This window comes from Sinocyclocheilus rhinocerous, unplaced genomic scaffold (assembly GCF_001515625.1).
Source record: "Sinocyclocheilus rhinocerous isolate Xijiao unplaced genomic scaffold, SAMN03320098_v1.1 scaffold1595, whole genome shotgun sequence".
Taxonomy (NCBI): Eukaryota; Metazoa; Chordata; class Actinopteri; order Cypriniformes; family Cyprinidae; genus Sinocyclocheilus; species Sinocyclocheilus rhinocerous.
The window spans coordinates 583722-607482 of NW_015655715.1; the positions used below are offsets into that span (position 1 = coordinate 583722).

Genomic DNA, 23761 nt, shown 5'->3' on the forward strand with positions numbered 1-23761 from the left:
GACTGATGGTATGTTTTTCCCATTTCTCTCATAGAGTGCAATAGAGTCTCTGTTTGGAGCCTCTATGACAGGTATAGCGTATTCTTTGTTTGCTGGGCAGCCCCTCACTATCCTGGGCAGCACAGGACCTGTCTTGGTCTTTGAGAAAATCCTCTTCAAATTCTGCAAGTGAGGCTCCTTTGATTTGCACTAAGCATTTTGAAGTATTTCAGTCAGCTCAGGGAAATTCTCTAAGAAATGAATTGCACTGATAGTGTTGTTTATTTTCACATGCAATCTGCATTGTTGTAGCACTGTATTTAATTAAAGGAAATATGCAAATCAGGTAAAAATTCATAAAATTAAATATAAAAATGTAAACTTATTTTATTTCAGCTAGCTGCCAAAGCAACATTTCTTATTTGCATTTAGTTTAACTTGATGTACTAAAATAAATAAGAATGAATAAAAACTATATGACATATTTAAAAAAAAAAAAAACTACAAGGAATAAAAATGACAAAAACAAACATAATTAAAAATTTTAAATAAAATGAAAACAAAAAATTCTACATATAAATATTTAATTAAAATATTAATAAAAACTATAACAATATCTTAACAATACTACAATGACACTGGTACCTGGTTAAATTGGGTTTATTGATTGATTTACTTTTTGATTGATTGATTGATTGCACACAAGAATAAAGTTGAAGCAAATTTAGAAATAGAATATAATATTAGTGACTGGAAAATAAATAAAAAAGCTCACATGAGCTTATTCAAAGTACTCAGCCACAGATAAAAATTTAGATTAACATATCAAGTTTCAAATTCATTAATTAATTATAAACAGAAATACATATTCACAGATTGCAGGTGATTAGTGAATACAATTTTTTAAAGATTTTAATTCTTATATTAGCTGAAATATTGCACAAGAAATGAAACACTATTTAGTGAACTCACCCCCAAAGTGTCTTTTATCATTTTACCGTAAGACAGAGACTCATTTTTATCTGTGTTTTCTCCTCAGAGACTATGGTTTGTCCTACCTCTCCTTGCGTTTGTGTATCGGTCTGTGGACAGCCTTTTTCTGTCTTCTGCTGGTTGCCACAGATGCCAGCTCGCTGGTGTGTTACATCACAAGATTCACAGAGGAAGCCTTCGCTTCCCTCATCTGCATCATCTTCATCTACGAGGCTCTGGAGAAACTCATTCATCTGGGAGAGACGTACTCTTTCAACATGCACAACGACCTCAACCAGCTCACTCAGTACTCGTGAGTACTGATACATATATCAATCTTCCTTAAGGTCACAGCTCGTTGATAAAGTTATCAGTGTGAAATCATGTGATGTATTTATTTGTGTTTTGCAGGTGTGTGTGCACAATGCCTAAAGAACCCAGCAATGCCACACTTAATTACTGGCAGGAAAAAAACGTCACTGAATCTGAGATTGACTGGTTAGGCCTAGATGTAAAGGTAAGTGTGACTATTGGTGCATTCGTATTTACGGGAAGTTTGTATTTACGAGTTAGAAATTGTCATAATAAAAAGATAAAAAGTAGTTTATAATAGAAATGGAATAGAGAGTGCAAGTGTTAGAGGGTCAAGTTTTTTTTTTATAAATAAAAAGAAAACAAGTAGCTAGAACAGAAATAGAATAGAGAGTGTGGGTTATAGGGTCAAGTGTAGATGGAAGAGATGTGTCTTTAGTCGTTTCTTGAAGATGACTAAAGGCTCAGCTGCTCAGGGCTCAAAGAAAGTTCAGAGTTTCCTACTCGTAATTAGGACTTTGTGGTGGCGTTTATGTGCATTCAACTCATAAATATGATGCTGGATACTGATTTCATTAAAAATAGTATGAGAAACAGTATGCATTATGCAGTGATAAATAACTAGAGCTCTCAAGCGATTACATTTTTAATCTAATTCATTACATGATGTGCCAATGAATTAATATGAATAATCATATTATTAATGGCTAGGGCTGTCAAAATTAACGCGTTAATAACGCATTAACGCAAATTCATTTTAACAGCACTATTAACGCGAATAATGCAGGTCGCATTTTCTGTTTCAGGGTTTCCGCGGGTCCTTAAAAAGTCTTAAAAGGTCTTAAATTTAGTTGTATCAAATTTAAGGCCATAAAAAGTCTTAAATGGTACAAGAAAGTCTTAATTATGATTTCAAGAGGTCTTAAATCTGGGAAAGACAAGAATTGCGATATGGCTTAATGTGATGATTAAACATCAAAAGGCATGATTTCGTTAAATAAATATGAGTGCTGCACGTTTCAAAGTCACCTGCTGCTGCTGCTGCTTTGTTTACAGTCGGGGAAACCGCTCTATTTGTGCCGTTCTGAATGAATTTGCATTTTCAATAAACCCGTCTGCTGTTTTTGTTCAGACCAAAGCGAACATCCACCCATGTTTTTATGCAGCAAACACGCAGTTGTAAATGTGAACTGGTAGATCGATAAGAAGATAATGCATTATAAAAATCTAAACAATTAAGCCAGTAAAATATAGTTATTTGTTTTTTAATTATTATAATAATTGATAATAATTGTTTAAATTAATATAATAATTGATATTTTTTACTTTTGATTCAATTTCTTAAAAATGGTTTTATTATGGTTTAATTCTTTATGCTCTATGTTGAGTATGGTTTCACTAATAATAAACATACATTTGCATAAAGCATCCATATTTGTCCATGCCCATGTTGATTAGAGTATTAAAAACTTGAAAAGTATTAATTTAAGGTACGTTTAGAACAAATAAAAATGTGCAATTAAGTTGCGATTAATCACGAGTTAACTCATGACAATCATGCAATTAATCGTGATTAAATATTTTAATCGATTGACAGCCCTATTAATGGCACATTATTTGGACTGAGAAATTACCCCCCAAAATATAGACATTACTGTGTGAAATGAGAAAAGCATTAAATAGATAAAAGTAGCTTTAGAAAGAAATATGTATAAAATATGTACACTGTGGCCATAACATTGAATTTTTTTTTTTTCCATTAGCTCACTTGATTCGTTCAAAAACATGGATTTATTCAGTAACAAAACACTGCTGTGTTGTTTAGAGATGCACAAACGTTCTGCTGCGGTTTTGTTTTGGAACTATTTTATTGGCGAAATTGAGCAAAAACAGACAATACTGCATCTAAAATGTAACACAAAATTGTCGGCGCTGATATATAGCGTCAGCACACTGACATATAGCGCCATTGCGCTTCGGGCGTCCCGAGTTCGAATCCCGGTTCGTGGACCGATCCCGCCTCTCTCTCCCACTTTGCTTCCTGTCTACCAACTGGCCAATCAAAATAAAGGCAAAAAGAACCAAAAAATAAAAAATCTTTAAAATGTAACACAATACTAACTTGTTTATTGAACTGTTGTATAAAATCAGTATCACATACACAGTGCTCTTGTTTGTGGGATATTGCTAAACTTTATCATATCATATAAAAATCTGGCAAAAATCCATACAGGTACATTTTTGCCTTCATTTCTTGAATTTGATGGGTATATAACTGCATTCTCATAGGCTACATCACACAGTCAGTCGTCATCCTGCATCATGTTTGTTAGGAATTGCATGCAATGACGTACAAGTCTGGACAGGGTGTGTGCGTTAAATGCATTAATCATTGAGTGCATTGCATTGTGGCATTAAGTGTTCCACACAACCTCAGCTCAGTTGTATACTGCACATTTTTACAAATAATAGGTCACCCATACATACAGAAGATTATACACCCTGCATAGTACTTTATTTTAAAAACAATATACCATCCCGAACGTTCCCACAGACACCCCCCTCATTTCTGTGGCTCAGATATGGGTTAATACATTTCAGTGACTCGTACTTTAAAAAAAGCAAATCCTCTGCTGGTTCACCTCAGTTCCCCTTTATATTTAAGCTCCTGCACACACACAAATATACAACACACAATCTAATCCACCATAAACAAATCCTTGTGATATTTCCAGTTACACATGACTGTATATGATTTTGTCTTCTTTTTTTCTAGAGTTTGTGTTTATCTATGTTCTTTGAAGCAGATGTGATTATTGAGTCTGGTGTTTCGTCTCAGGGCTGTGTGGAGAACAGGGGAGAGTTTGTAGGCAGGGCCTGTGGCCACCACGGGCCGTACATCCCTGACGTCCTCTTCTGGTCTATCATTCTCTTCTTCTCCACGGTTGCCATGTCCTCCTTCCTCAAGGAGTTCAAAACTAGCCGTTACTTCCCCACGAAGGCAAGAAGCTTGTGTGTGTGTTTCAGTATAGAATAGTACAATATAATATAGTAATTATAATTTATTTAGACCCATTATACCTAATAGAGTAAAGAGGCACTGCTAAGCCTTTTACATTTTTAAGGCTCACAGATTTATGTTAATTTCTAGTGCTTATTCTAATTCTGTGTGTATCTAAACAGGTGAGGGCAGTTATCAGCGATTTTGCGGTTTTCATCACCATCATGACCATGGTTCTGATCGACTATGCTCTGGGGGTCCCTTCCCCCAAACTACAGGTTCCTAATGAGTTCAAAGTGAGTCGTTAAGAGAAGTTTTACAGTATTGTGTCATTTGTAAATTTCTGCACAAATCTATCCTGTGCATATGAATATGTAATTAATCAGATGATCTCTCACAGCCAACCAGAGATGACCGTGGCTGGTTCATCAGCCCAATAGGTCCAAACCCATGGTGGACCATTATTGTGGCCTTCATCCCAGCTCTGCTATGCACCATCCTTATCTTCATGGACCAACAAATCACTGCTGTTATTATTAACAGGAAGGAACACAAGCTGAAGGTGTTTTGCTAAGTCCTTCACAATATGCTCCTTTTGGTCAACAAATATTCAACTTGATGTCTTTTGTTATGTATGTGTGCCTCCACAGAAAGGCTGTGGGTATCATCTGGACCTGTTTGTGGTGGGTGTGATGCTGGGCGTGTGCTCTGTGATGGGCCTGCCATGGTTCGTAGCGGCGACGGTGCTGTCAATCAGCCACGTGAACAGCCTGAAGCTGGAGTCCGAATGCTCCGCACCTGGCGAACAGCCCAAGTTCTTGGGCATCAGAGAGCAGCGCTTCACCGGCCTCATGATATTCGTCCTGATGGGCAGCTCAGTGTTTATGACCTCCGTACTGAAGGTCAGTGACCTTTGGCTCAGATTGAGTCAGCCTGCTAAGTTTGATCAACACATGCTGCTTGCATTAAACTTTTGAGACATTTCATCCTTTTTAATGGTTATTATTTTATGTTTTTGTCCTCAGAATATCCCGATGCCTGTGTTATATGGAGTTTTCCTCTATATGGGAGCATCGTCTCTCAGGGGCATACAGGTACTGCAATTACTGAATTCATATATTGTGCATGACAGTTGTTTATTCAGCCATTTGTAGGAGTGGCTTATGTTACTTAATATTGTTTAAATACTATTATAGTATATATTAATGTTTTGTATGCGCTTTTATTTTTTATAATTTTGATTTTAGTTTATGGTTTAGTAATTTTGTTATATGCTTTTGTAATTTTTATTAGTTCTTTTATATTTTCATTTAGCTTTATAATTTAATTTCATGGTTTAATAATTGTAATTATTAATAATGATTAATAATGATTTATAATTTAAGTATTTATTTATTTAGTTACCATTTTGTTTTGGTTATTTTTATTACTTCAACTTCAACTGATTCAAGTCAGCATTTCTAATTTTCCTTGTTTTTTAAAAGTTTTTTATATTTTTAATTTATATGTAAGATATCATATGATGTCTGTGTGTTTTCTTGCAGGTCTTAGCCCTTTTGTTCATCCGTAAGCTGTTGGATTTTGTCTTTTGTAAGCGGGATCTCAGCTGGCTTGATGATCTCATGCCTGAGAGCAAGAAGAAAAAAATGGAAGATGCACAGCAAGAGGTGCCACCACCCCTCATCACCCACTGCTATTGGTTGCGGCCTGCGACCACGCTATTGGCCGGCAAAGACCAATCACTGCTGACAATGTTTTAAAAGGACAGATCACCAGTGTGTTCTTTCTCTCACTTTCAGGAGAATCAGTGTGTCTTGATGGAGGATGAAGGAATTGTACAAGTGCCCTTAGAGGGGCATTGCAAGTAAGTAGAAAAAAATCTGTGTTAAAAATGGGTAGCCTGCTGTTGTTACCACTTCTATCTAATCTAACCCTTAAATCTAGTTTTGTTAGAGTATTTATATTAAGTTAGTGATTTAAAAAATATTTTATTGAATAATTAATTTGACCAATTATTTAGATATTATACAAAGCACATTTTTAAAGATTTATTTTATTTTATTTATTTATTTATTTGTTTGTTTGTTTATTTAGAAACTACCGTTCAAAAGTTTGGGTCAGTAAGAAATTAATGCTTTTATTCAGGAAATTGTTCAAAAGCTGCAATAAAAGCATTTAAACTGGAACAAAAGATAAAATAAATGCTGATAAAACAGATGCAAATAAACGCTGTTCTTTTTAACTTATTATTAATCAAAAAATCCTGAAAAAAAAAAAATCACAGTTTCCACAAAGATACTAAAAATCACAACTGTTTTTGACTCTGATAATAATAATAAATGTTTGATGAGTAGCAAATCCTTATACTATAATGGTTTCTGAAGGATCATGTGACACTGAAGACTGGAGTAATGATGCTGAAAATTCAGCTTTGACATCACAGCAATAAATCACATTTTAAAATACTTTACAAAAAAAAAAAATACTATTTTAAATTGTAATATTTTTTTGTAATACTGTAATACTGTTTTGTAATGTATTTTTTCGTACCAACCCAAACTTTTGAACAGTGGTGTATTTATTTTGATGAAACATTTTTAGCGTAATAGTAAGATACATACAATGCCAAAAAAAAATTATTTCATTTCACTTGTTTCATTTAGAGCCGTACAGCTTGCAGTCATTAATTTCTGTAAAAATGTTTAGATGGCCTCCTCTCTTCTTGAAGGACAGTTTCTTTCAAAATAGATGACTAAACAACAATAGTCTGAGATTAAAAATGGCATAAAAATGTGTTTGTGTTCATCAAGGGACGATCCTTCCACAGTCAACATTTCAGATGAAATGACAAAGACGTCTTTTGGAAATATCTGGAAAGGCCTCAGCACTGACAGCACCAACAAAGATCAAAGCTCAAAAAGGTTTGCATTTAATATTCCCTCAGTACATTCTCTCACACACACGACAATCTTCGAACATGTCACTTTAATCTCACCACACACCTGCAAACATTGCATTAGGATAATACAAATACATAGTATTTTATGCTAATGGGACATGTTCAGTTTCTCAAGTCAGTAGTGAAGACCTTACAGCTCGTTTTATTCCTCCTACGGGACAAAAACTCTGTTAAAGATTCAGTCGACTACATTTTCATTCTTAGATCTGAGTTTGGTCATATCTGAGCGCTTTTATGAAATCCCCAACAGCCTTACTCAAAAAATGCTAAATGAATATATAGGATTGCTAAAACATCTTTATCCTAATTTGGAATCAATTCCCAGTGGAATTAAATAAGACTCTTACTGGATAAAGTGAAATTCCTAGATAACTAAATAAAGTCAATTCATCTGTAATCCAATAATGATCCTTCAGGATCTGCACTTCATTATGATGACATTCACCTAGCAATCTGTTTAGTGAAGTCCTCAAACATGCTGTTCTCTTTAAAATGGAAGTGTGAGTATCAGGCTCACATCATGACTGAATTTTTCATCCCTGTCACTCATAAGCTCCCTCTCCTAATGTCTCAGATGCTTATTTCCAAAGGTAAGACGCAACCCATCCCGTCTGTGCACGATCACTGTATATACACTAGTGCTGTGGGTGTCTGGCCTCCATTTCTTTGGTGCTATGGTTCATGTTTTCCTACATGTTCAAACCTTTTCTCCTTTTCTGAAAAACGTTGTCTGTCTTCCTCATCAGAGTTTAACAACAATGAAATAATTCCAGGCTTTACAAAGGGCATCTTACTAAAAACACTGGCATCACAATACGAGATTCAAGCTTTTTGTTCCAGAGCATTTTGGGCTTTGTGTGCATGTTTGTGTGTATTTGTTGAGAATGTTTAATGCATGCAAAAGCATGATTTTCGGATTGGTCAAAGGTCAAGCTTTAGCGCATGCACAATGTTAAAGGAATAGTTCACCCAAAAATGAAAATTTGCTGTAAATGTACTCATTCTCAGGCTATTTAAAATGTAGAAGAGTTTGTTTCTTAATCAGAACAGGTTTGGAGAAATGTAGCATTACATCACTTGCTCACCAATGGATCATCTGCAGTGAATGGGTGCCGTCAGAATGAGAGTCCAAACAGCTGATAAAAACATCTTAATAATCCTCAAGTAATCCACAGGACTCCCGTCCATCAATTAATGTCTCATGAAGTGAAAAGCTGCATGTTTGTGAGAAACAAATCCATTGTTAAGACTTTTTTAACTTCAAACTGTTGCTTCTAGAATATGAGTTCTCTATCCATAATATTGCTTTCTCTAGTGGAAAAGTCATCTCATCTGAATCAGTTCAAAAATAGTTCTAAACAAATATGTTGGTGCATTTTGAAGTAAGAGAACAAGTGGGGATTTTTCACCGGAGGTGATAGAGGTATGGATTATGGACTTGTCTATTTTGGCCAGATTTGACAGTTTAAAATTAAAACACCTTAATGATGGATTTGTTTCTTACAAACGCAAAGATTTTTACTTCACACAATGTTAATTGATGGACTGGAGTCATGTAGATTACTTGTGGATTATTGTGATGTTTTCATCAGCTGTTTGGACTCTCATTCTGACGGCACCCATTCACTGCAGAGGATCCATTGGTGAGCAAATAATGTATTGCAAAATTTCTCCAAATCTGTTCCGATAAACAAAATTAAGGTTACTTTTGTTTTCAACCAGGTAGAGTGTATTTTGTATGTTTTATATTTTTTTGAAAGTAGATTCTATTGAAATTCCTTGTCTTATAGCCTGGATATGTTTATTATATGAAATTCATTCTTTTTTATTATGCATAAATGATCAATATTAATTTGCAGGCATAGTTAAAATATCAAAATAGTAAAAATCAATTTCTGAAAGAAGATGCAAATGTAGTTATATCAGCTTTTTCAGTGTCTGTGCGTCAAAATGTTCTCCACATTACTCCATAAGATACTTGATGTTAACTTTTACTACTTATGAGCAGTGACCAACATTTTTAAAATAACTTTTATGAACAGTTTTCTCATTTTATGAATGTTATGGTAAGATTTCCCTAAAAACAAACACACATATGAGCCAGGACTGTGCTCATTTTAGCCTACAACATTTTCTCCCAAACTTCTTCATTTGAAACGCATCCATATTCATAAATTCACTTGTTGATCTGGACTTGGTTTTTTTTTATTTGTTTTTATGATTATTACAAAGCTTTATGTCATTTTGTGTAGCACTTAACCATGCAAATAATAGTAAACATATATGTTGTTAAAACGTTGCAAATAATATAACTGTATAGTGCGGGTTTTCACAATGTTTCTGAGTGAGTGGGCATCTGTCTCCTCTACAAGACTCATTTGCAAGCCGAGGAGAGACCTCATCACTCAAACGAGCGAATTATACTATTACTGCCGATAATACAAAAATCCTACAAGAAATGCAATAATATTCCTTTTCGTAAGAGGGGCATTACACCATACACTAACCAGAGACAAATCTAACATTTATCATCAACACACATACATGTGATTCTGTAGTTTGTCTATGTGTACAATCTTAAATAAAGTTATTTAATATGTGGATAGATTTAAATATGTATAGACTGTGGGGGTGGGGGGTATGAATGTTTTCATGTTACTGTCAGTGTTATTACAGTGTTTTGGCATTTTCCAAGTTGGTTAACAAAACTACAACACGCACATCTATGTCATGCACATGTCGGCAGCATTAAGTTCTGTTGATTTCACTGTAAAATAATCATTAACTTCCTGAAAACAGTCTCTGTTGTTTAAGTTATTCATTCAAATGAATATGTATCATTACAACTGTGAGCAATTTTCATCCGAATAAATGTGACTGCAAATAAACTGACGCTAAAGTGTGTTTTTGCGACAGTTGATCTTTTTACATTTACTATATACAAGAGATATTTTATCAGTCCCTAAAATGGCATGATATTGAAAGGTAAGTTTAACACATAATTAACGAGTTATTCAAATGCCCATGTGTATAGGCCTAAGGGATGTGTCCTGAAGTCCAGCTCTTTGTAATGTAGGATTGATGATGTTGCAAAATAATTCTAGACAGATTTTCCTCATGTCTTTGTTCTGGGTCTGACTGACCTTTAAAAGAGAAACTGTCACTGAGGCCGAAACTGCTGGAGTCTGAGGTTATTTAATATTGATAAGCAGTTTTACAATGAAGTCCTCTGAGGGTTACCATCTCAAGGTTAGGGACACAATACAAACCACCACATCCTCAAAGGATCATAATCCAGCTTAAAAAGCAGACTGCTTCGGTAACTGCTTTATTTTATGTTATTTTTATTTATTTTAATAATTTATCCATTAATTTACACTGATAAAATCGTGTTAGCTATTATTTTCTTCAAATACGGTGTTAGAAAGGATAAATATTCGTAGATGTGGGCTTGTATCCTTCAGGTACACTATAAATTTAAACTACTTCTGCAATAAAAGTAGGCCTATAGAATTACCTTTTCCAGTAAATTCTGCATGATTACATTTTCAGTGTATTCTACAGCTTCTCTTTTTGCGGTTTGCATTTACCGTCTGATGTCCGATGCGTCAAGCAGGTAAACTCACATCCTTGTGGTAGTTAGTCCTTATTTAGCTAAATAATTAATTTATTTAGGCGTTTTGTTTATTTCACGATTGAGGTATGATTGTGTTTACATTTATACAACACCAACGTACGTGAAAGAACGTGGGGAAAACAATCAAACATTAGGCCTACTTAGGAAAAAAAAAAAAAAAAACATTTCAAAAAATTTAGGCCTTGGAAATTTCCAAATGCTGCCTATAATTCTGATCCAGGTTTTAGGACTACAGACTGCACGGCTCTTGTGCATATGCTGCTCATCCAAAGGCAAAGTAGGCCTACAAAACAAGTGAAATTGATTTCTGATCTTATAAAATGCAATGCAGTTCTTTTCACGCTCATGTGCGTTAATCTGTTCCTTCCTCTGTCTGCCGCAGACTTTTTTTTTTATTTATTTTTTTTATTAATTAATTGATTACAGGTGTTATAGATTATCCTCGTTTCAACAGTCGAGCTGAAAATGTATAATGGTGGATCATTTTCTCGGGACGCCATTAACATCTGCTATTTTGTAGCATAACAAGCGTTCAATGTGTCGTTTAGGCCACGTTCACAATTAATTTTTTTATTAATTGATTACAGGTGTTATAGATTATCCTCGTTTCAACAGTCGAGCTGAAAATGTATAATGGTGGATCATTTTCTCGGGACGCCATTAACATCTGCTATTTTGTAGCATAACAAGCGTTCAATGTGTCGTTTAGGCCACGTTCACACAGCAGCAGAATGCGGTTGTCAATCCCAAAAAATGACAGTGTGAACGAAACCTCAGATTTGCGATTGATATATTGCGATTAATTTTGGAAGTAAATATCAAATCAAATGCAGTATTTTGGGTCCAGGCGTTTGCCCCGTATGTCCAATAGATGGCGTGTTTGCTGCATGAATGTCATTCTAATGTGTCCAGCAGGAGGCGCTGCAGTACAGGCTTCATCGCTCTTGTCAGGAAGTGGACCAACATCGCCATCTGGCCGTGAAAGTTTAGTAGGTCAATGTTTTTCATGCCCTAAATCAGTGGTTTTCAATCGTGGTCCTGGGGACCCACCTCTCTGCACATTTTGTATGTCTCTCTTATCTGTCACACTCAGTTCAGTTCATGGAGTCTCTCCTAATGAACTGATGATCTGAATCAGGTGTGTTAAGTAAGGGAGACACACAAAATGTGCAGAGCGGTGGAAAACCACTGCCCTAAATGACATTTACGACATTTTCTCTGTGCAATTATCTCAACATTTACTAAAGCTACTTTTCCATTTCTAACAGTCTTATGTATAATTTATATGATTATTTTTTAAATAATCATTTTGAGTGACACTGCAGTGCAGAACACATTTAGTATGGATGTTTGGGAAAATAAATAAATAAGAATAAGTTGCATATATCATCATGAAAACAAGATCAACACTCAAGTACTATCCTTAATTACCCTTAAAACATTTTAATGAGTAAAACATGTGAAGTGAGTTTACATGTTATGGCAGGAGCACAGATGGCGTCTCATCACTGAACGTTTCCAAGGTGATGATCGGGCTCCCAAGGGCAGTGTCAAGTAAGATGAGAACGGCCCATCAGCTCACATCAAAACGTGGAAAAGAGCCCAGCTCAGTCATATGTGATGCAGCTCCTCAACAACAACAACAAAAAAAGTAAGTAAATAAAAAAGAAAACATGTGAAATATAACATAATTGTATCAAATTATATGTATAATATTTAGATATTGTTTGATATTTTTAACATATGTACAACATTCAATCTTTTCAAATATGCATTCAAATATTTATTATTATTATTTAATTACTATTATTGCTATTGTTATTATAATTAAATATGCTATTATTTTTAGTAGTAGTATGTAATTAAATTACTATTTTCATTATTATTATTATTAGTAGTAGTAGTAGTAGTAGTATTTTAATGCATGTTTGTCTGGATTTGCAGACTTACACGTCATATATATATATATATATATATATATATATATATATCTCACATAATATAAAGTATTAAGGACTCAAATATGTACATGTATATGTACAATTTATTATTGCATTACCTAACCAATGCACCAAAATTAATGTTTAAAAAAAGGAACACAAAATAATGACATTGTTCAGTATTAATATTATTAAATATTATTTGTGCATTTATTAATAATGTATTAAATGAATACATTGATAAATTAAATAACAATATAAAATTATAATATAAAATGTATGATATAAAACATAATGTAAAATGTATAATTTAGTATATTGAATAATATATCAAAAACGTATTTTAATGGCTTTAACATTTTACAAGAGGTTTTGTTTTACAGCACAGGCTGTATGCATTAATGATAATAATACATATTATTTTATTATATTATTAATAGTATACTCTATTAATATATCAGTTAATAATATAATATAATTAATATAATAAATTGAATAACAGTAATAGTTTTTAATTAATTATGCTTTTTACAGCAACAGGACTATTACAGTACAGGCTGTATGCACAAGGCTCCATTCCACTGAATCCATTGTTCCAGGTTTTGTGTAAAGGGAGCTTTGTGTCTCTCTGAAGGCAGGTACTGTTGCCTCCCTCTGATTCCCTTCCTGGTGCCTAACACAGTCTATAGGATAGAAGCCATAGAGCTGGTTTGAGAGGCGGTAAAGTCCAGCCAGCATCACTCAGGCGCTGAGATTCAGAATGAATGATTAACATCACAAAAGCCTCTGCATCTCCACACTGTAGAACAAAAGAGCCGGATTCATCTGCCGGTGTCACCGGCACTCTCTCGTGTCTTCCATCGGAGATCTCCATCAAGGGCTGGGAGTGGCTGCTGTCTTTGTGAGAGGAGAGGAGAGGAGAGGAGAGGAGAGAGGCCACCGTTCACACCCTGAGATGCTCTGCAGGCTGGAGGAGGAAGAGGAGATGTCTCTACTGGAGCTACAGCAGAGGGTGGACTGTATCATCACCCATGTTGGTGAGTGGATTATTCTCTGCTGAGGCTGATGGGGGTGTGTTACAGCTGTGATTGATCTTTCTATCGCTGATTCAGGTGCAGTCCATGAATTCTGGGGTTTAGGGGAAACCATGAGGTTTCCTGATGGACAGTGATAGAAGCTTGATTTTAGACCTCTATGCTTTATTTTAGCACACACAGAATGTGAAGATGGAGAGCAATTGCAGAATTTTATTGGTTTATTTTATTTTACTATTATTCATTTTTATTTCTTAATTTATGGAGGGGATTTTGAGGTTATTCGGTCTTTTGCATAGGAACTACCGACTGATTTTGTTTCTAATTTTGCACCTGAGAATCACATACTTAATTTAATAAAATTAATTCAATTAAAAATACCCTTTCAGTAAATTCAGAAAATAAATACAGCTTAGTCAAATTTAGATACAGATTCTCAACGAAATAAATAAATAAAAAATAAAATGTGGACTTTTATTATTATTATTATTATTATTATTATTAATACATATTAATACATATATTGTGTGTATAGATTTAGACAAGGCTTTAAATATTTTCACATTTACAGTTTACCAGTCCAAAGTAAAAACATTCATATTTAAAAAAAGCAAGTTAACATCATTCAGTATTAATAATAATATTACACATTATTTATAGTATTTATTAATACTATATTCTATTAATATATTATTCAATTAAAAATAAACAATGTGTGTGTAATTAATATAACATAATATAAGTTCATAAAGTTAATTATTATTAGATTTTTATTTAAACATTTTACAAGAGGTGCTGTTTGACTATAAACAATGCAGGCTGTATGAATAAGGCTCCATTCCACTGAATCCATAGCAGAAAGCACTGGTTTTAGTGTATCAAAGTGCAAAGATGCTATTTAATTTGATTATTTTTTAGCATTTAAATATATGACTTTTTTGAGGTTACGGTAATGTCTTTGCATAGAAACTACCGGCTAATAAGGGATGTCTAATGAAATGATGGCACCTGTTTGTATCAGAATCACATACCTTAATTAATTTGACATTTTCAGCAAATTTAAAAAAATAAATGCGGGATGTAAAAAAACAGCATAGATAAATCTGGTTGAATAAGAAATCTCCTCTCTGAGAAGGTGTTTACACCAAACAGTTATATTTTTCATCTTCCTGTACCATGAAAAGCAGGGAAATATCCAGGTGCTTTCCCATGCCAGTGAGTGAAGTAGGTTATTGTGCCATGCTGCTGTTAGCGCTGTCCTGCATGAGAGAGAGGCACTGCTGCCGCCCCCACTGCAGCCCTCGGGGGACGTAAAGTCCGTTGCCATGGAAACTGAGATGGGCCAGCTCAGCCATATTGATTCACAGAGACACTCCATGCTTTAAACACACACTCACTGTTTCCTAAGTTCATCATCCGCATTATAACACACCGCTGCTTCAGCTTTCTGAGCCAACTGAAAACCAGCAGGCTTTTTTAAACAATGGTTAAACCATTTGCTTTCAATTCACTGCACTGAACTGGACTTTCAAACTAGAAGTTTGAAATATCCAAATGTTCAAATTCAAACTTATTGGACGGCCTCTCAAACCTGCCTTTGGTTTTGAACAAACAATAGAAAAATACAAGAGTTATTTCTGGTTCTGTTTTGCTGAGAGGAAATCAGCATTAGCGGCATCTCTGGTGATTCGTCAGAGTATCGGCCTCTCTGAGTGAGTCACAGATGTGGCCATCCGGCCCTGTAATAGCAAGATGACTAAACATCTACGTTCTGCTCTCTGATTGGTCACATATGACATCACTCTCGTGTTCATTTCAAAGCTGAGTGATAAATTGCTCATTTCTGGATATCGAGCTCATGAATATTTAACATGCCGGATGAGCAGTTAAGCGTTCTATAAGACAGCAGCATCTGAGCCTAACACAGTGTACATTTGCATATATTAGCTGATCTTCATATTTACACTACCTTTCAAAAGTTTGGGGTTGGTAGTATTTTTTTTCATGTGATTGAAGACAGGAATAAATTAAATTTTTTAAATATATTCAATAGAAAATAATATTTCACAGTATTACTGTTTTTACTTTATTTTTGATTAAATAAATGCAGCCTTGTTGAGCATAAGAGACTTCTTTCAAAAACATTTAAACAATTTTACCGACCACTTTTAAATGCAAGTTTAATAAGAAAAAATATTGGCGACATTGGGGTATATTTCACCTTTACCCTTTTTTAAAGAAGAATATGGCAAAAATTTGACACTTTGGTGATGCTAAACATAGTACATGGTGGAAAAAAAGGTTTAAACAACATCATAACAACATTACTGCAATGTTAGGAAAGACTTGAATGGTTTTTAATGTTATGAATACCTTTTTATGACTTTACAACAAAGTTGTTTTTGTTTTGTTCTTTTTTTTTTATTATTTAGACTGACTTCCCTCTGAGAGTCTACGCTTTAATCTGACAGTCATTCTGACTCCACTGCTGCTTAAAAGTTGTTTAAAATAATAAAAAAAACAATGTTATTCAGTCATCCTAAACTAATCAGGATAAAGGGATTAACAGAAACAAGCCAAATACTGGGCACTGGTACAGAGATAAAACACACACACACACACACACAGCATCACACCCACAAGCTTAAGCACACACACATTGTCTGAATTTCTGAACACAAATCAGTTGAAATTTCAATTCATGTCATTGTATATCATAACAGTATTTTTCACAGAACCTGTTTTTCTATACACTATCTTTCAAAAGTTTAATGTCAGTAAGACTTTTTAATGTTTTTGAAAGAAGTTCATTATGCTCACCAAGGCTGATTTTATTTGATCAAAAATACAGTAAAACAGTCATATTGTAAAATATTATTAAAATTTAAAATGACTATTTTAATAGATCTTAAAATGTAATTTATTCCTGTGAGGCAAAGCTGAATATTCAGCATCATTACTCAGTCTTCAGTGTCACACGATCCTTCCGAAATCATTCTAATATACTGATTTGGTGCTTTAGGAAAGCTGCTTTTTTTACTATCAATATTGAAAACAGTTGAGCTGCTTAATATTTTGGTGGAAATTCTTCATTTTTTTTCATCAGGATTCTTTGGTGTATAGAATAGAACAGCGTTTATTTGAAAAATAAATTTTATAACACTTGAAATGTATTTACTGTCACTTTTGATCTTTGCTAAAAAGTATTAATAATAATTAAAAAAAAACCTTACTCACCTCAAACTTTTAGCGTATGGCTGTAATATATCAAAACTCATTGTCTTAACTTATGCTTCAAGCTGTCTTAAAGAGACCAAACTTCATTTTGTGCTCTAAAAGGTTTTAAAGAAACTGAATCAATGACATAAAATAACAAAATAAAATACGCAATTACATCTTACATTTTTTGTCTGTGTGTTTTAGTAGTTTATGCTTAGTTCCTGACTGCATTTTGACCCGTCAAATTCTATATACAGCCCAAAATCCTTGAACTGGGCTTTATTTCAAGCTGCTATCAGCGTGACAGTATCTCCAAAGACTTGGACTCACAATAAAACAGCGGCAGTGAGCAGTGACGCTCAACAGCAAATCCAAAAAGGTGAACAATAGGAAGGTCATTGTACTTCCTTCCCTCCCTCCTCTCCTCGCCCCGTCTGCTTTTGTGTGCTGCTCTGTATAATATCTGTTATAGCTTCAATGCTGCGCTCATGTCAATCAATATTTTATTCTCACACTGTCTAGGTTAGATTGCTCAGATATACAGGAAGTTCTCCTTCCGGATCAAAGTCAGGCGTAGTCTAGTTCTCAGAAATCAAATGGGGCCAAATGGGGCTCTTCACTCATCCAAAAACAAACTCCAGCATATTCAGTTGTCAGATGTGATTGGGACTTTGAACGGGACTGGCTTCTATGGTCAGATTAAACTAAAAAAAAAGAGCTTTTTGGCAGCCAAACCCACCAGATGAGTTTGGTGCAAACAGGGATAAAAAGTACCCCATGTCCACAGTTAAATATACTGCTGGATCTTTAATGTTGTGGGCCTGTTTTTCTGCCGGAGGTCATGGACATCTTGTTCAGATACATGGCGTCATGGATTCTATCAAATACCAACAGATAAAATCTAAACCTGACTGCCTCTGTTAGAAATCGTATTATGGCCCGGTGTTGGATCTTCCATCAGGACAATGATCCAAAACAAACATCAAAATCAACACATAAATGTCTCACTGAGCACAAAATGAAGCTTCTGCCATGATCCCAGTCCTCTGACCTGAACCCTATAGAAAATGAGTGTGGTGAACTGAAGAGAAGAAGCACCAGCATGGAGCTGAGAAAACTCAGAGCTGATATCTTGGGAAAAGAATGTTGCATTAATTGGGTGCCGATAATTGTGGCTAATGTGAACTAGAGAAAAACATTTATTTCATAATAAGATTTTCCCCCCACTTTCCATTGTTTTACTTCAATGATAGGTTTGAATTTTGTGAATTTTTTTGAATGAAAGATCAAAAGGATAAACGATGCAGATTTATTTTCACAGCCACCGTTGCTCATATTTACCAAGGGTGCCAATATTAGTGGTTGGGACTGTATCTTTAATATTATTATCATCATCATCACTTTTGTAAATAAGAATGACATAATCAACAACAACAACAATAATAATAATAGTGATGTAAAAAAGTAAAACTATGGCAAGTCAATAACAGAAATTTAATTATGCCAATAAAATTATAAATGGCATAATATAAAATCTGTAAATTTATAATAATAATAATAATAATATATTAATATTATAACATTTTTAAAAACTATGTATATGTCAATAGAATAAAATTAATTATTAATGCCATGATATTAAATTATAACTGTATTAAATAATAATAATAATAATAATAATAATTTTCACTGACCCCCTTGCACCAAAGATCACGATAGTTTTCAGGCAGTTATTGTATGTTAGCATGCAGCTTGAGTGTACCTTTTTGAAAAACGGTAATTACAATGAATTATTTCAAACAGTTATTTTCTCAGTTCAAAGACATTCCATATATTCTTGCAACTGAGCTTGTTCTTGAGTGTGTGTCAGACTGACTGTGATTTCCGGAGATCCAGACAGTAAAAGTGTGCCTTATTTTACATGCACAGGTTTCCATCCACAGGAATGTCTGAAGTTATCCATAAAACATTAGCTCACCTACAAGTGAGCGCTCAAACAAGCATGGAATCACTCTTTGGGTTCGTTTCCCACTTTTTGCTTCTCAATTTAGCATGTTACATTTGTTTTCCACTGTGAAAGTGACTGAAAAAAGTTGAGTCCTCAGGTTAGATTTAACAGTCAGTGCCACATGATGCCGTCTCATGTGTGAGGGTTGCGGGGAGGGGTTTATGTGTGTGTGTAGCAGGGCTCTGTTTTGGGGTGGAGAGGGGGAAAGGAATCTGTGTTTGTGAGAAGTTCTTCCTGACGTACTTTAACCACAGAGTGCTGTGCAGTGATGAATGTCTCACTGGGAGAGAGAGGAAGAGGAAACTACTGGTGCTTCTGGCATTCTCAGAGTTATTTGTAGAAAGCATGTCAATGTGTTACCTGCGTTTCAGAGGCACATGCACCTCTGTTAACATCTTTGTAGACATACGGGAGTAAGACAGGACCTGAAGGAGACACACGGAGTGAGGGAGTCTGTGGGTCTCCGCTGCTCTTGGGACCTCTCGCGTGGCACGGGACCGTCAGCACAATGGGTTCAGTTATGTGTAAGTCAGCATTCTGTCTTTTCAAGCAGATTTTAAGAGCATTTGTGCCTGAGGACGAACTTTGTGTTTATCGTCTGTATTTCTGAGAATGATATAAGGAGACATTTCTGAGAGAGTTACAGCTCGGCTGGCTTTGGTTGGGAGCTGTGAGGTGTTTCTGGGGGGAAAAAGAGGTTTATGGGCTTAATAATGATTACACACACAGCAATGTGACCAGAAAAAAATGTGCCAGTAGTTATTCCATTGATTCAGAACTGTTTACTTCTTCGTAATCCTGCTCAGGAGTTTCGTTTAGTCCGATACAGATAAGAAAGTTCTGTTTGTGGTTAACATGAAGGTCAAGGGGAAGAAAGTCAGAAGCTTTTAAATGGATAAAGTTCAGACAAAAATGAAAAGTCTGTTATTGTTTATTCACCCAGTATGTTGTTCCAAACAGACTTTATTTTTGTGATTTTTATTTGTTATTTTTTTAAGAATGTCCTGTCCGTTTTATGGATGTGAATGAGGACTGGGACTGTCAAGCTCCAAAATGACAAAACATGCCATAAAATATTATAAAAATTAGAGATGCACCGATTGCAATTTTCTTGACCGATTCCGATTTTTTGTTAGTGTGATCTGCCGATACCGATTTTTGCCGATTCCGATTTTCTTTCTAAGAACTATAATTGACAGCATATACAACATTCATACAGGTTTGGAAACTACTTGAGGGGGAGTAAATGATGACAGAACTTTCATTTTTGGGTGAACTATCCCTTTAGCTGGAGCGAATGAGATGTGTGTGAGAGAGAAGGGGTCGTCGGAGAGAAGAGAGCGAGAATGCGCGGCTGACGTTATTGCCTGTGCCGCTGGTAACAAAACGGATCGGCTCGAAATCTGAAAGAAGTGAGACTGACCGACGGAACACCGATCCAGGCCGATCATGAGGAAAATCGGCCGATTCCGATCCCTGGCCGATCGATCGGTGCATCTCTAATAAAAATATAAAAATCTTCTTAGAAGTCAACTTCTGCAATTGAATCATTGAGTCAGATGATTGATCATTCAGTTCAATTTTGTAAACGGATTCATTTATAAGATCTGATTCAAAAGAAATATTTATTTACATTTATTCATTTAGCAGATGATTTTTTCCAAAGCCACTAACAAATACGGAAAGTCATGAATCGGACATTTCTACTAGGATGGACTAGGATGGATGAACCTCTTTCTTTTTATGTCTTGTCATGTTGGAGCTTGAGCGACCGACCTTTTTTTATTACGTGGAAAACTGGTCATTTTTCCTTTTGTGTTCCATGTATGGGTTTAGAATTACATTAGAGTGAGTAAATGAGGATAAAATTTAATTACTGGGAGAAATATTAAGACTCTGTACCACAATGAGCTCACTTAGTAAAAGCACGCACAAGAATAGCACACACACACACACACACACACACACTCGGCCAAGAGTACTGTATGCTGCAGAAAGTCTCTAGAGGCAGTATGAATTATCATGCAGAGGATACAAAGTATGCACTGCAAAAGTTATTTTCTTATTATCAGTAATATTTTCCACTAAAAACATCATAACATCCTTAAAACAATCCTGCAAAAACATTGCATACGCTGTAAAAAAAAAAGTAAAGTAAATTTCACAAATAATTACAATGTGAAATTTGTTTCAAAGTCCAAGTTTTTCTATTTTTCACTGAAGATTGCTGAGTTCAGAGAATATATCTTTAGAGAATTGTTTTTCTTGCACTATTAGAAAATTGATTTTTTTTCTTGTTTCATAAAACTCAATTTTAACCAAAATTTTATATAAAATTAGATTTTAAGTTAGTCAAATTGTTTGTTCTTGTTTTAAGCATAAATCTAATCCGAGTCAAAATGTATGTTGTCTTAAAAGAGACATCGGATGCCCATTTTCCACAAGTTGGTATAATTCTTTACGGTCATCATGAAATGTCGGTAACATACTTTGGTTAAAATTTGTCAATGGTCGTGTAAAACAACACCCTTTTTACCTCTGTTCACCGCGACCCGTTTCGGTGCATGTCTCTTTAAATGATAATGAGCTACTGCTCACCCCGCCCCTCTCTTCTGTGGGGCGTGTCAACACAAGACAATTGCTGCCTTGGACTCTGTAAATGGCTCGGTCTTATTCTAATAGCTAGCTATCTATGTAGAAACCGGCTGCGTATTGAAACAGCTCGCTGGATGACAGTTTCAGACTCAGACAGCCCATAACAAACTGGCTGCATGTTTTCTTTTCAGCTTTTTTGAGCTGGCAGACAGGCCAGATACTTAACTGAATGCAAAAAAAAAAAAGCTAAAAACAAGAAGAAAATATAATCTGATGTCCCCTTTAAGAATTTTGAAATGTAAGAAGGTGATTATGATTTACAATTCATTGAGATTATTATGTGGTTAATATTCTTTACTTTATTAAATTGTTACTTAGCTATATATTATATAATATTGTCCAGACATCTGCTAAATATGAATAATTTAAAAAAATATATTAAATATTTATTTTGTATTTATTTCATTTTTTTAATTCTAACATTAAATAAATAAATAAATAAAATTAACTAAAATACACTCTCAGAAAAAAAAGTGCAAAAATTGTACCTTTAGGGAAACAACAGCTTATCACTGGGGCAGCACACTTAAAGTGACAACTTTGTAGCTTATTTACCTATAAAAGGTTTATAGTAGTACTTTAAGAGTACATACAACTACTCTTAAGGTACTAATATGCACCTTTTAGGGATAGATAAGGTAAACCGTTAAAAAAAAAAATAGTATGTTCTTGTTCAGATAGGGAAGTGGGTGTGTGTTAGGATGTTGTGTATTGACCGTTCTGTGGGAGCGACTGTGCTCTCAGGTGAAGGTGTGTGTGTAAGTATATCCACCACTGGAGAAGTGAACTAGAATAGTTCTCTTAATCCAGAGACAGCAATGCTTCTGTCCACTTACTCTGTTCAGTTCTTACTCTTCTGTGATCTTACAATTCACAGGAGCTACACAGCTAGCGTGTCGTCCAGCGAGCTGTAGTGAGGCAGGTTGGGCATGAGCAGGGGTATTCTGAGTTTGTATTGCAGTATGGACGTCTCCCAACACTATCAGACCATCCCGTCCCGCTGCTCGGTATGTGGGCGGTACACACGCAGAGCGTCCTTCTCCTTGGTCCGCATCTCGGCCGGGGAAATGGAGTCGTACCATCATTTGCTGAAAGTGTGTCTGGAGACTGAATTAGCATCGAGGAGAAGTATGTCTTCCTCATACATCCCCACCTTCCTCTTTCATTCTGGTTTGCTTCTGATGCAACTATAGCTAAAAAATACTTCATCGTCTAGAGAAGTGTGATGTTTTAATTTAGTTTTTTGTATGTGTGTAGTTGAAGTTATGGTGTGTGTGTGTGTGTGTGTGTGTGTGTGTGAACCGTCAGACGCTCATAAAGAGGATTAAACGGCTGGGTCAGTTTGGCCGCTTCATTCATCATTGTGACTAATTTTGTTGTGAAAATAGAAATGCCAGAGCAAGTGTGGTTATTTTATTGGTTTTTAGTTAGATCGAGGAGAAGTATGTCTTCCTCATACATCCCCACCTTCCTCTTTCATTCTGGTTTGCTTCTGATGCAACTATAGCTAAAAAATACTTCATTGTCTAGAGAAGTGTGATGTTTTAATTTAGTTTTTTGTATGTGTGTAGTTGAAGTTATGGTGTGTGTGTGTGTGTTTGAACCGTCAGACGCTCATAAAGAGGATTAAACGGCTGGGTCAGTTTGGCCGCTTCATTCATCATTGTGACTAATTTTGTTGTGAAAATAGAAATGCCAGAGCAAGTGTGGTTATTTTATTGGTTTTTAGTCGTTTTTGCATATTCAGTTTTGTTTGGGTGCATTCTTGGAGCTTAAAAGAGGAACTGTAAATGATGTGGATGTCAGCAATCAGACATGAAAGTGTTTTTATCAGACATGAAAGAAGACAATGAACTGATAGCAAAAAGTCAAAGCAAAAATAAATTTACATGTTTTTTTAAATGTTATATATTTATGGTAATTTTATGGATAAATTATGAATATATTATTTTGATTGATTATATTGTTGTTTTCATTATGATCTTATAGCACAAAGTAAAAAATATATAGATCATAATGTATTTATATCAATTAATATAAATATA

The 23761-nt window shown here is 34.9% G+C and overlaps 2 protein-coding genes across 2 annotated transcripts in view; both read left to right on the plus strand.

Annotated features, from left to right (window-relative positions):
- LOC107718903 (sodium-driven chloride bicarbonate exchanger-like) overlaps nucleotides 1–7315 on the plus strand; it is a 49566-nt gene extending 42251 nt beyond the window's left edge. The window contains exons 15-24 of the mRNA XM_016526157.1: nucleotides 1019–1264; nucleotides 1363–1468; nucleotides 4103–4264; nucleotides 4447–4560; nucleotides 4665–4826; nucleotides 4915–5166; nucleotides 5290–5358; nucleotides 5800–5931; nucleotides 6064–6128; nucleotides 7075–7315. Of these exons, the coding sequence (XP_016381643.1) occupies nucleotides 1019–1264; nucleotides 1363–1468; nucleotides 4103–4264; nucleotides 4447–4560; nucleotides 4665–4826; nucleotides 4915–5166; nucleotides 5290–5358; nucleotides 5800–5931; nucleotides 6064–6128; nucleotides 7075–7315 (1549 nt within the window). The remainder of the gene's footprint in view (nucleotides 1–1018; nucleotides 1265–1362; nucleotides 1469–4102; nucleotides 4265–4446; nucleotides 4561–4664; nucleotides 4827–4914; nucleotides 5167–5289; nucleotides 5359–5799; nucleotides 5932–6063; nucleotides 6129–7074) is intronic.
- Nucleotides 7316–13478: 6163 nt separating this feature from the next.
- The window catches only part of LOC107718904 (guanine nucleotide exchange factor DBS-like), a 75292-nt gene continuing 65009 nt past the window's right edge, over nucleotides 13479–23761 (plus strand). Inside the window, exon 1 of the mRNA XM_016526159.1 lies at nucleotides 13479–13837. Coding sequence (XP_016381645.1) covers nucleotides 13756–13837 — 82 coding nt within the window. The 5' untranslated portion in view covers nucleotides 13479–13755. The remainder of the gene's footprint in view (nucleotides 13838–23761) is intronic.